The 14471-nt window shown below is 39.8% G+C and overlaps 1 protein-coding gene across 2 annotated transcripts in view; it reads right to left on the bottom strand.

Moving 5' to 3' along the window:
* The window catches only part of LOC100694123 (collagen alpha-1(XVIII) chain), a 63275-nt gene extending 58058 nt beyond the window's left edge, over positions 1-5217 (bottom strand). For both annotated transcript variants that reach the window (XM_013277039.3, XM_005449092.4), the window contains exons 1-2: positions 4928-5217; positions 4754-4836 (exon numbers count right to left, since the gene is read on the bottom strand). In XM_013277039.3, coding sequence (XP_013132493.1) covers positions 4754-4836; positions 4928-4938 — 94 coding nt within the window. In that variant the 5' untranslated portion in view covers positions 4939-5217. The remainder of the gene's footprint in view (positions 1-4753; positions 4837-4927) is intronic.
* Positions 5218-14471: the final 9254 nt, after the last annotated feature.

Below are 14471 nucleotides of genomic sequence, written 5' to 3'. Positions count from 1 at the left end.
TGTGAGTTGAACATCTCGGAGGAAAACACGTGTCAGTTACAGCATAAAATAGCAAAGGCAGCAATATTTATACTGTGTAACCTCGTACGGCCCATTGGCAAATTTGTCACAGTTTATAAACACGTGGATGTGGTCAAAGAAACAGCTGGCCTCTCTTAACATTCGGTGGTAGTCAGAGTGATATCACTTGATTGTTTCCTTTTTGGTGACAGCTTTTGTGCTCGGACCTCACTGTTGTGATGTTTCCCAAGAAATACAAGCTCAGTATTTTATGAGTTGACTCACTTGTCTGCTATGTCATCTTGTGGATGGAAACTGGACATTTATTATTTTAATAGGAAAATGTTACAGACTTTTAAAGCCCCAAATGTTGTATGCAAGTTTTTGGGGTTTTTTTTGCTTAGCTATGAAATCACAGTTGGACAGGGCTGAGAATCTCCCTATGAAGTAGTTAGAATAACAGTCTTAATCAAAAGCTGACATGTTACCTCTGTTCAAGCCTACAATCCAGATGACCCACATCAAAACTGGAGCCAAACCAGGATCTCATCAAGTCAGACCAAGTCCAAATGGATGTGGAAAGATTACATATTGCTTCCTTATAGTCAGTGTCAGCATGCTGTATTATTAAAACTACGATTAAGTCTGAATCTACAGGTTTTAATGTTATATAATGCAGTGAATTTCACCAGCTACTCATGAAACCAAAGCTTTTGGATTAATAAGAGTTCTACTCAGATCTTCCTCTTTTTATTGGCTAATGCAGCATTAATCCAGTGGCTTCCAGCTAAAATTAGGAGCTGGTATTTCCACAAAGATTTATTTCCATTTCCATTGTTTTCATCACACTTGAAGTCTTCATCTGACACTGACAAAGCATGACACCACCCCAGGAAATATATCCAGCACTGTGCAGCTAAGCATCTTTGGTGGTTTAACTCCAAAGTAGTTTTTGGAGAAAGGTTGACATTTCAGTGAGTTAAATCAACTCTTTTATACTTGCGTGACCTATATTGAATCTATCGTTTGGTTCTTTTGCCAGTGGTAATCTTGAGGTCAGTAAAGTCGCTTGGTTTATGGCACACAGATTGTCAGAGTGATGCAAGTCTAACCCTCATTACCCTGATGACCTTCACAGAGCAAATATGAGATAAACAGAAAACAGGCCTGTGTTTACTAGGAGAAAAAAAAATGCTGTGCTTTGGTGTGAGAATCAATCTCTTTTAAACTGTATGACATTCTGTTTTATTTTGCAACACATTTATATATTTAAACTTGAGGTTTTCTTCTGGCTCAACATTTTCTCATTCAAAACAGCTTCATACAAAAGTCAAATATGGGTCATGTGTGCAAACCACAGTCATTCCCCACCCTATTTTTTCTTATATCGGTAATATACTTCTAACAACACCCTTCAACCTCTCTAAAGACTTGCATCATGACAATAATCTTGTGATAATCATCGCCACCATTGTCCTCATCATAATCACCCTGATCACTATAATTACCTTCAGCACCAAGTTCAGTGTAATCACCGTGACCACATTCTCTTACACTCACATCATCAGCCACATTGTCTTTGCATCCTTCATTGTTCACTGTCCTGGACTTTTATTTTGTTTCAGATAATTAAAACCATTATCATTGGACAATAATTACCATATGGACACCAGCTGGAGAGCTTTGCATGCGTGTACTCATTTTGTCGCATATAAGCCTATGCAAGCATGTGCAAGTGCACATACAGAGTTGCTGCTCAATATATGGAGTTTGTTAAATGCATATGCACTCATTAGTGAAAATTGAAAACAGGGAGTACCCTGGGAGGTATTCATTTATTATTCTTTCGGATATGAAAACAAAAGGGCTATAGACTATAGAACAAGGCTATTTGGATCCTTCTCATCTTGGACCAAAGTGGTTTTACAATTTATTTTTGTCTGTAAAGAGTTTCTTTACTTATTAATGGGATTTTCAAAATGGTGTTCTCAACATATTTAACTTCAAATTTAAAAGAAAATCTATACGTCTACACATTCAACACAATGTCCCATTTTTAAAACCCTGAGCATGTGTGGCCTTCCACATCTTGGGTTTTTGGATCCTTGAAGTGACCACTACAAGTTATCAGCTCATGTCATGAAGCTGCGTTAGGAAGATTCATCCCACAGGCACATATCAAACATCTTTAACCAGCGATTACCACAATTACCTGCACAGCAATCATTTTGTGAAATCATTGTGCTACAAGAAAGCCTTGAAAGATAACAAAATCTTTAAAAGGCTTTAAAAGAGTGACCATTGTACATTCATCTCTCTCACAAATGTTATGAAAGATGGTAATTAGCGATATATTGTACACTAAAGCTGTTTTATATATAAACTTTTGCTGCAGACCTGGACATGATAACATGGGAGTCTGAAAACTGACTCACTTTTGGGGCTAGCTTAAATTAGCCATTCAAAGAGCTGCAGTTTTTGGCACTGCTATATTGGCTTAACTTTTTAGCCCTGGGGGCTGCCACTTGGTTAGTTCAAATGACTCATGTAACTCTTTAATACATAACTCATTTATTCATTCACTGACAGACGCTGTAATGTTCCAGTCATGGAATTTCTCTTTGTGTTTCCAGCTTTTAGTTCTGATGCTTCCAGCTAAAAACCATCCTCACACATTAGTAACAGACATAGCTAAGAAAAGCAGTTTGCACTATTTCACACTAAGAGAAAGGATTATATCATTTTCTCCTGTTTGAAATCATGCACAGAAACGTGAATGTTGCCACAGCGACAGCTCTGTTTAAGGATATTTACAACATGCAGCTTGGAAATATGTGTCCCTGGTGCTCTCTCGGGCAAGTGAGCCAGCGTGCGCAAGCACACTCTGCTTTTTTTCCCGTCTTGAAAAAGTGAATCATGGCAGAGGATTATAAATATGGCAAACACACAAACAGCCTGAGAATGGAGCCTCTGGCTCACCCAACATCTGCAGGATCTACAGTAGAGGAAACTGGACCATGACATTTTAGAAAATTTGTTTTAGCGCCACCCACCTCCTCACACACATCAACACCAGTTCGGCTTGGATGCAGAGCACATTTAAAGCTTGTTTTCATTCCCACGCGATTATATTCCATTTATCTCTTAAGAGGACAGGCTTATTAAAAGTGGTCACACTTTTTTAAGCCAGCAGGAGCATAGGTTGTGTTTAATTCCTAATATCAGCAAGACCACTAAGCTCCATAAGGGCCACATCAGGTAACGAGACCCTGTAATCATTTAGCTAAGCCTGGACAATGCTGCTTTTGTGACATGAGGGTCTTTGTGGTTTACACAGGTCAAGATATCCTTACAGATAACCGCAAATGCTAATCTGGATTCCAGCACACTGACGAAAGCAGTGATGGTATATTGGCCTGTCTGTCTGAAGCGTAGCATGAAAACTAATAAAGTGAGGCTCTCAGAGATAATTGGCAATGACCGTCATCTATGACATGCACCTTCCAATGCTCAGCATTGCATCATTTTCACTCCCTTAATTATGCAGTGCTACTGAGTGCAGAGCTTGTCTGTCAATAAGCACATTGTGAGGTTTTACTGGTATCCAGTTGCAATGGAAAAGAAAATCTGCAAGTCTTCCAGCACTAATTGGAAATATGTTAAAGTGTCCTGAGTGATGTATTAATCACTACAAAGAAAATCTAGGTTTAAGCTGTGAAAACAGTCTCCAGAAACAGCAAAGCACTGCACAGGGGTTCAGAGAAACAAGTCAGCCAAGAAATAACTCAAGAAATAATATGGAACAGAAGCCTAGAGGAATCTCCCTCGTTTGCATCAATGCTATAAATTTAAAAGCACTGGTTTGCCAAAGAGTTTGGGAATGCCAGTTTGTGTCCACATCCATCCATCGCACCTCCACCTCATCCTCCCTAAATTTGCATTATAATCAGTGTTGTGTAAGGTGACTCTAGAACCATCCCAAGTGAACTTAGGCACCAGATGTTCTGATGATCAGCTGGTCTGTGATCACATTAACTTCAATTGGTTTTTTATGGATAGGTCTGCAGGTGGGCTGAACTGGCCTAAAATATATCCCAGTAGAGAATAAACTTTAGAAAGTGGTGACAATTATGTCACACCAATGGTAACCCTGTTCTCCTCAGTGTAGGGCAGTATATGTTTCTTCATTAGACATTTAAGGCTCCCTAATGTATCTCCTGCTCAAGTGAACCTGGTCTTATAACACCAATATAAAACATCACCTAGGATGTCAAACTGGGGCCTCATTTTGAACACCACTTCAAAAAACAGGCTCAAATTCTCTCAAGACATCTCCAGGGTCTTTGCTACATTATGCACTTTAATTATCACCAACATGTGAGTAAAGAGCCTAGAAGATTTGTAGTGAAAGGGAGAAACAACAGCCAGAGACTTAAAAGAAATCTTACGCTGTCTTTTTAAATGTGGTCAAATATACAACCTTGAAAGCTGAAACATCAACATTTCTATTACTTGAACATTAATTAAATCCAAAATGTCCTAAGCTACTCAGCTAACCACATTATCAACAGAGTAATATTTACACACACTTTTTTAGGTAACAGAAACTCCCTTTCAGGAGTAGAGTGCAACTGCTCCATCATTCATATTCAACAGCTGAAAAACCTCTGAACCAGCAGAAAGTTTGCCAACAGCAGGAAAAAAACTCTTCCAACAAGAAAAAAAACAAAAAAAACAGTCAACAGCCACATACCGTCCAGCAGCTGATAGGCAGACGAGCAATGGCAGCAGAACCGGAGGGCAAGGAGAAATAATCCAAAGAGCCAGGGAGGAATGCTGCACAAAAAACACAACTTAGGAATAAGAAAACTTGCTAAAAGTTCAACAATTCAACTTCTTTACAGAAAACACAGTGGGTTTCATTTACCGTGGAGACATCTTTAGTGTTGGTGAGTTTAAGTCCACGCTAAAGTTGCCCTGTTTATATATGGTGCTGATAGAGACAGTGAGAGAGAGAGAGAGAGAGATGGAGCTCACTCTGCCTCGCTCTCATTCACTCCAAACTAAAAACTGCTCTTTCCTCCTCCTCTCTCTTGCCCCCTGATTCTCTCTCTCTCGCTCGCTCTCTGGTTCTCAGTCAAACAAAGGCAGCTTCAGTGAATCGGGACTCAAGGGGCCCTCGTAAAGCTGAAATCTGACTCCCAGCGTCTCCTCTATGGACCACCGCTTTCTAATCCAGCCCTCCCCTCAGACATCTCAACTCCAGATACAAATTAACACACTCCAGTTAAACCACCCCCCCTCCACCAGAGACACACACCAACTTTTCTCCTGCTCCATCTCATTGGTGTGGTTTCTCTCACTTTCTCAGTGCTTGGGAGCACTTTTCATGTGTGGCCTTGACTTGCTGGGGTAAGACACTGTAACATCTGCAGCATTCAAAGCTTTCTTTAAGCAAGACAAGAAGCTCTGTCAGGGTCAAAGCAAATATTCAGACAGCTTAGACCAGAGCTTCCATTATTTGTTGGCATCACTTCAGTGCGTTCTCTTTGTCAGGTTCAGCCCACCAAAAGCAGAATCCCCTAATCCACAGCAGCACCTGAATTATTAGAAGTCTGGTTATCCTTCCAAATAAAAACTGGCACTGAAAAGCAGAATTTTTTCTTGTCATTTTGAATTGAATTTAGTTTCTAACATCCATCTTTTATTTTGACTTCCAAATCACTGCTTTGTCCTCCCTAGACACACCTTTTCAGGTCTTCCCGCTGCAGGTCATCGTGGGCCATGTTAGGAGTTTTGTCTCCCCAGCCTCTTGCAGGTCTTTCCTGGGTTCTACCCTTTGAACATGCCTGGATGCGCCCAGAAGGAAACCTGATCAGACACTTAAAAGCATCAACTTTAAGCCTCACATACGTTCAAACTTTTTACCGTCTCCTCAAACCGTCTCCTCAAGGGTGAGCTAAAACCCCCTATGAAGAAAAGCTCAGCCGTTTGCATGAAATATAAAGATATCACACCTCATCTTACACATCCTATATTTTCAAGGCACAGAGGCACTTCATCACATTGAATCACTCATTAGCTGAATGTTGTTCCAGATTCTTTAACCCTACTTTAAACCCTGGTGACTCCTAAAGTTTCCAAAAGAGTTCTGGTTATATATGAATCTCATAATCTTGGATCAGTAGTTTCAGGTCATATTGAATACAATATAAGGTTAATTTAGGGTTAGGGGGTTAGGATTGGGGGTTAGGGTAAGGGTTTGTATGCATGAGTGAATCATAATTGTTGCTTACCATAAAAGTCCTCATATTTGGAGCTGCCTTCTTGATACAAAGTTTTTTTTACTTTCAGTCCACCCCTGATCTGCCAGTGCATTCACTGTCTAGGGCATCAAATAGTGCTGTCTTGCCAGAGTTGTGATTTGGCATTTGTGCAGGCGGCAGATGACGAGAGCTAAGTCCTGTTTTAAGAGACGTCTGGATTCTATTCCACCCCAAGCCAGCTACTACATCTTTTTCCTGCTTTCTCTTTTTTCTATATTCAATATTTTTTTTAAAAAAAAGGCATGAAGCCAAAAACAAATCCAAAAAATAACAACATTCAGCACATTTCTCAACTTAGAGATTTTTTGTGAACTTCACTTCTGTGTTTTCACTCGCTATTTAGTCAGTTTTAGGCACCAGAGCTTCTTGACTAGGTTTATGAAAAGGGGTAAACATTATTCCTACACTTTGAAAAACAGCACTTAAGGGTTTCCATTGACTCCAAGAACCAGTATATGTCTCATCTCTCCATTGGCATGACTAGGTGCATCTCACCACTGACACTAAAGGACACCTGACATGCCAGCTGCTTTGATAAAATTGCAGTATTTAACCGCTCACAGGCTGACTGCTAGCCCTCAAAGTGTGATTTAACTACAATAACTAAACTCACCAAACAGTAAACTCATCAGATCCTGAGATTGCTAAAATCCACATTTTTGGGTGTCCTATGATATATAAAAAAAAGTCAGAATAGCAGACAATGTGGCACACACCACAAAGGAATTTTGTGATAATAGGTTAATCATTTCTGCTTGTGATAACACCTCTGGTGACTCATCAGACCCAATGTCTGGACTGAAGAGCACTTCACACGGGAGCAAAATGGAATCTGCTTTAAACAAACGCATGCAAACCCCCGCCGGTCTGTCTGCAGGAGCCAATGTGGTCGAGGGGAGGACAGATAAGGATGTGTTCAGACCTTGCTTCTGACGGCTCAGACAGATAAGAGCCATCATGGACTGTGAGTGATGCTATTAGTGAGGCAGCAACTATGATAAGCTTTCTTCACATAACTGACATCATACTGACTGACCAGTGCTTTCATGAGATGCTGAGGGTCTTTTTTCCCATATCTTTCCTTCTTTATGCGATCTGTTATGCTAGATCATTTGTTAATGAGGATTTATTCTATTAAAATAAAAAGCCGTCTTGGATGTGAAGTTGCAGTTGTCCAGCTGTAAAAGGGCAAGAGGCAGGTCACAGGTCACCCGTGCATAACAAAGCTACAGAGAGACAGATTCATAATTAAATTCACACCTATGGCCGATTCAGAATCACCAGAATCACGACAGTCTTTGGACTTTGGAAGGAAGCTGGAGTACCCAGAGAGAACCCATAGAGACACAGGGAGAACATGCAAACTATAAAGCCTAAAATCCAGTAAAGAAACAGGATATCAATAAGTACATCTACAACAAACCGCAAAACTTTCCCTAACCTAATGCTAAACCGAAAACATCTCAAACAACAGATATAAATGAGTTACTGTTATCAAAGTTTCACGAGGGGAATCCATAACCATAGCCCTAAAAGAGATCTGACCAAATATAGGCTACGTGTCCAACCTTCTCCACTACAACAATCTATTGCCAGTGACAGTAATATGGGCTGAAATTACATTTACTCCAACATGTATTTCCCAGTGCAAGGTAATCCCTGTTTGTTCTTTGAACATACTGTTTTCAATGAGAACAGTCATAAAAGAAAACAGTTATATGGCCTATTAAAGTCTGGTGGTCATGTGGATACTGATGCTGTGCAAATAAGCCCCTCCTTGTACACAAACTACAAATTTCCAAATGACAGCTGAAACAAAAGTGGTGAAGATTCGATTTATAAACTTGTCAGGAAAGCTCTTTTTTTAAATTAATGTTTGTTCCTGGCAAAATCCTAACTGAAAAATACACTGACCGACTTTCTGTGCTGCCAAGATTACTTATTACGCCCCCTCTCCACCCACGAGCACCTAAGATTTTTCAGAACTCTCCATAGTAGTCTGTGTATTTTGAAATAAACAGAGTGAAGGGAGAATTCTTTGTGATGTTAGAGACACAAAGAGCAATAGACCGGCGTTTCTATGCAAAGAAAACAGTAACAGAGAGAAAGGGATTTCAGTCTCTGGGTGGCAGCAGCTTAAAAGGGGTCCAGTCTGAGGTTTTGCTGGTATGAGTCAGTAAGATACCAGATCATCATCGCTCTTAAGCTAACAGCTCTGAGAAAGCAGGCCGAGCTGCCCCAGATGACATCAAAAAACACCAAAAGAAAACACATCTGCTAACAGCGCCTGGCTTTCAGTTTGTAAAGAATAGTCTTTTTTTTTTAAGGGAATTTCCATGTTCAGACTTAACTGTCTGTGGTTTGAAACAGACTGCAGTGCTGCTGAAAAACAGTCAGGGATTTTTAATAAGACAAAACCACCAAGAGTCTGAATAGATTGTGATATGAAACAGTCAATAAATCTGCCTTTACTTTGATGACATTCGAGCTGCCCTCAATCGATGTAGAGAGATCTGATAACAGAATGAGTGTTGTAGAATAAAGCAGGAGGACGCCCTGAGAGCTGATAAATGTTGAACAAATGTGGAATGGGCTGAAAAAGATGCTCGCAATTTCAGTATTTCTTATCTTACCCCCCCTAACCTTCAGATAACAGCAGTGAGGACAGTGGTGATAAATGCTACTAGAAGAAAAACAGATCCCTTCAGATCTCTCTGAAGGGATCCTCATTGTCACCAATATGATTCTTTTAACTGCCTTTTCTTTTATAAAACAAAAATTTAACGGAAAGGTTTTCACAAGCAAGCAATTCCAGTCACACTGGCCAAGTTGGAGACTGTGCACACCAATGGACGTTAATCTTTCCCACACATTTTGTACATGCAGAACAATTAAAGTGTTTTGAGATGATAGACCCTCACCAACCGCTTTATTACTTATACCTTTCTTCTACTGACTGGGCCCCTTTTGCATTGAGAAGTGCTTTAATTCTTTGTGGTAAAGATTCAACAATTTGACAACACCATCCATGATGTAAATCTCCACCACATCCCACAGATGCTTGACTGGGTTGTGATCTGGTGACTGTCGAGTCCATTTGAGTGCAGTGAACGTTGAAGATGGGCTCATTGTTGTCATAAAGAAATTGAGACGGTTAGTAACAATCCTCAAGTAATCTGTAATCATGCACAGTTGGTACCAAGTAACCCAAAGTGCCAAGAAAACATCCTTACACCACCAGCAATGTCAACCATTGAGTCAAGGTGGGATAGATCCACCAAATTTTGACTCTACCATCTGAATGGTGCAGCAGAAATAAACCAGTTGTCCAATTCTGGCAAACTGTAGTCTCAGTTTCTCATTCTTGCTGCTGTAGACCCCTGCTTTAAAGTTTAACATGCTCTGAGATGCTCTTCTGCATAATTCGGTTGTAATGGTAGTTATTTGAGTTGCTATTCTTTTTGTAAGTTTAAAGCAGTCTGGCAATTCTCCTCTGGCATTAACAAGTGATTGCATCTATCAACCATGTATTTGATAAGCACCTCCTCAGAGCTGTGGATGCTGAGGAGGTGCACCAGATTGGTCAAGACAGACGACTCTGTCTGGTGGTTTTTCAATATCTCGCCTAAAGGTTCAGAGTTCAGGCTACTCCTTTTTGCATGCTACCCAGCGTACAGATAATCTGCAAGAATTTCATCAAATTCTACTCCTACACAGATGATACCTATATTGCCAATAAACTCTCTAGCTGAATTCCTCCTAAACAACAACTTCAGTTTCTTCTGTCTGAAGTCTTCATATTCTTGTGATAGCAAAGTGTCCAAAACCAAACTACCACATGCTTTCTACTGGAATTCACTTGACTTTATTCATGACATTTGACTTTTTCAGCTTTTTTCATATTTTTAATTTTTGAAGTCAGTCATAGGAAGGGAACACTCACAAAATAACTTTTATAAAAAATTAGTGTTCAACCTTCCAAATGTTTGCTTTTTCAGAGGAGGGACAAAAAGAACTTCTTGTATTTTACTCGGTCTCAAAAGGTCTGAAAAAGCAAGTCTTACCAGTGTTTCTTTTGGTGATGCCATGTTCTTTTTAAATGAAAGAAAATCAATAAAAACTTGCAGAAACCTTTTCAGTAATCTTTAACGCAAAACACATCCAGTGGGTGTAAATCAGACCAAAATAAGGTGGCTTCTTTGCGTTTTCAGACATTCAGCATTCATCATCTCCTGTTTTTCAGCTTTTCACCGTGTCTCTCTGACATGGCTGACATGGTCTGCACAGCTCACAGGGTTGGGAACAGAAGTTTCTTGCATTATGAAGCCTGATCACAATTATTTGTATTGAGGGTTCAAAGGTTGCACTTGGTTTCTGAGGTGAGATGACGGTGGAGCGGCAGAATGTGCTTGTGCGTGTCTCAGGTCAACACAGAAAAAATGCTTCTGATGTTCTTTAAGCTGAAATTCAGAACGCTGTATTAACAAAAGGGGCCCTGCTAGTGAAAACAAGCAACTGGCTCTCTATTCAGTTTCAGAGTGATTGACAGGGACAAGGTCAAACTGCTTTCTCAAAAAGAAAGATGGGTTTTAAATATATTTAGACCCTGCCTAGCCAACAGACAAGGCAAAAAGAAATATATTTATTAATTTAGAACTGGCCAAGAAAAAAATAAGTTTTGGCTCTGGATCAAGCAGCATATAAAAATGAAAAATAGGCTGTACATTAGGGTTAAAAACACTATAAAAGGCACTGGTACCTAAAATTTTAGACCTTTCTTTCTTTGTTTTCCGATCATAAACTATAATAAGATTGGGATAAGGAACAAAGCTGGAGTTTGTCTCTGAAATAAATAAATAAAATGTAAGCATGACAGGGTTTATTTTATGTCCATCTATCCACTTTCTGCCACTTATTTCGCTCCAGTGGCAGGACCCAGACTAAGCTTCATATACAATATATAACTTAAGTAGAGCATCTTCATCTAAAGTGAAGATGCCCTCCAGTGCGCACTCTAATAAACAGCTAAAACTCCTCCTGATCTACCCCAAAAAACCAAGGGACAGAAATTCGCTTACATCATTTAGCTCCACTTCAGGGTTTCCTCTCCACTCCTGTTACTTTGTAGGAATGCACTTACAGGTGTTTAACCTGCCGGTGAGCGAGCCAACCAGCAAGACATGCCAGAATTGTCAAGTTACATTTAAAATTGCATTTATCTTTAGATTTACTGCTACAATGCGGAGGTAATTATTGCCTCCTGGTGTAATCATCCTCACTGGTTCTCCTGGCTACAAGTGCCAAACTCAAGTGCTTCCACTGTGAAATGCCAAAAGTCTGACCTCTGAGCTGGCCGTGTGCGACACTTCAATCTCCTTGCAAACACACTGACGGCATGCACATTGGAGAAAATGAGGCTGCAGAGTGCATGGCAATTATGAGGTTAAATTGTCATACTGTGTTTGCATTTTGCTTGGAATTTGAAGTATAAATAAAAGTAGCCTGAACGTAATGGAACGTCAGTCAGAGAGGATTCAGTAGCAGCAGCAGCCAGATATTGTTCATTCATCCTGTGCTTGGCTGCAGCTGCAGCTCAGAGGGGAAAACAGGCAGAAAAATGAGACGTGCTTAACACGGGTGGTGTTTCGATTTCAGGCTGGAACTTTGTAGTTTCTTACTGTATGCGGTTGTTAGCAACGTCATATCCATCATAAATATACTATCCACTATTTCATTTTCTTACTGTGGTAAAATAGTTCATTTCGGGGATGAGAATCTTGGTGTTAAAACATACTCACATTTTACCCCTGTGATTCATTTGTGTGGCCTTCTGTTTATTGTGGATACCACCGGGCATTTAAACCTTGTTTTTGTTTCCAGCTACTTTCCACATTTGATGCCCAGACAGCTCACTCATCAGTGAAACGACATTTTCTGTGCACAGGTCATATTAAAGTTATAAGCAGTGTCTTCTTTGCCTTCTCTGTATGTAGTTGTCTGATATATAAGGTACGAGAACACAGAGCACGACACTAGAATAACACTGAAATGAATAACATCTGGATGTAATTTGATATGTTAAACGCAAAATTTTAGAAGGCTCTCAGCTTAAAGTGTGGGATGATTCATAAGCAGAGGGAGACATGGATTTCTGTGAGCTCAAACCCACATGAGCAGCAGAAACAATCAGGCACATTCCAGCCCCCACCTTTCAGGGTCCTAGGAAATCATCTTCACTAATAATGGTATAACAGTTTTATAAGATGTTTTTTTTTCTTTGTTTTTTTTTGTCTTTTTACAAGTCATTTGGTGGGTTTACCCATGTTTGACTTGATTTACTAGTTAATTACTTGTTATTGACAATAAGCACCCATTTAGCAAGAGTACAATACACCCTGGGCAAGTCGCCTGTCACAGGGCCTGTGATATTTAAAAACCACATAAGCGTACTGTGTCAGTAATTCTTAACTTAAAACTCTATATAGGTCATAGGAGTAAAGTTTCAGCTTTATCATCAGAGGAAAATATTTCAGTGAAGCTTGTTAGGTGATGTCAGAACCCCCAAATGATCTCCTAATTTCACACATTAAGAGACAGTTATCAGTAGAAGAGTTTGCAGAGAGAAGCTAAAAAGTAAGTGTTTTAAGCCTGCATTTGTTTTAATAGTATTCCTACTTCATACTATATTAATACTGAGTGTATTTTCTAAATTCTAAGACTCAGAAAGGAGAATTTTCCAGGGTATGCCCATCAGGGTGGGTTTTGCCACTGACGTCTTTTTTTAGGCTATGGACTGAATTAACTACTACCAAGAGAAGTAGGCTTACAAAGTTCTTGCTACTTTAATAAAGACTAAAGTTGCAGCTGTTACACCTTTGTGTCTGGGTCATTTTCAAGTTGAGACAGGAGTTGAGAAAGTAGCAAAAATGTAAAACTTTAGAGTGCGTGTGCAGCTGTTTGCTTTGGCTGCCTAGCTAGCAAAAAGCTCATTTAATCAAACCAACACATGCAAATCCCACAGCTTAGCACTAATACTATATAAACCAATCACACTGTTTAGCATTAGTTCTACAGCACAAGACTAACAATTTTTGACAACTCAAACTGTGGCTCTGACATGGGGTAACACAGCTCATTACTTATGATAGTAAAGGCATCAGGAGGACAAACATTTGAAGGCATGTGCACAAGTACTGACTCTTGCAGCCGCTTCAGTGTCCATTTATTCCAGTGATGCTCAGGTAAACGTGGCTGATAAACACAGATGGAGTTAGGCCTGCAGCTTCTTGTCTGGTCCAGCCTGTCCTGTGGACAGGACAAAACACTCGCTGGCTTCTCTCACTTACTGTCAACTGTCTGCCAAAAAGGTTAGCATATATCTTCTATTTCTTTTCTTACTCTTGAACAGTAGAGCTGATCCATTCTGATTTCATCTTCCTGGATTCCAGGCGTGAGAAAAAGGGTCAAGAAGTTTATGGAAACGTCTTTAAATTTACCTGCATTTATATTTCTCAGCTTCCTGTGCTTACATTATGTTCTCTACAAGATAATGTGCAAATCAAACAGACTTGTTCGACAATATCTCAAGATCGCTGTTTGCTTATAGTTTATTTCTGCACAGTAAACACTGTGATTAGTAAGGTGGGGCTGCTGAGATTTCTCTTACTTATGAACATATACACACTGCAATCAAAGAGTTTACGCAGAGGTTCATTTTCTCACGCCCCAAACTAAAGAAAAAGCAGAGTTCAAAACAACAACCACATCCAATACAGCAAAAGAAATAAACTTTAGATTACAAAATGCCTTCCTCACAATAGTTTGTCTTTTTACCATCAAAGCACTTGAGTGAAACATAATGAATCAATCGCTTTATATACTGAGATGTCTTTGGGAGGAAAGATATCCTTGTGCACACAATCTGGAAGTTGTTCATAAAACAAAAGACAGACTGCTGCAGACATTTGTTCAGGTTAGGAATTGCCTTCGGGGAACTTTTACATCATGGCTAGCATGCAATGAGGAGTGCTGGGAGCTATCTTGTCCAAAAGTCTGGTATTAACATCTGACTGGGACACTCCAGCTTCTTCTCATCAGGGTTGCAGCTCTGAAGCAAACCCCTCAGAGCATAACTAATCTCCATCG

Source organism: Oreochromis niloticus, linkage group LG9 (genome assembly GCF_001858045.2).
Source record: "Oreochromis niloticus isolate F11D_XX linkage group LG9, O_niloticus_UMD_NMBU, whole genome shotgun sequence".
NCBI lineage: Eukaryota > Metazoa > Chordata > Actinopteri > Cichliformes > Cichlidae > Oreochromis > Oreochromis niloticus.
The sequence above is the reverse complement of the archived record's forward strand: the minus strand, read 5'-3'. Positions and strand labels throughout refer to the sequence as shown.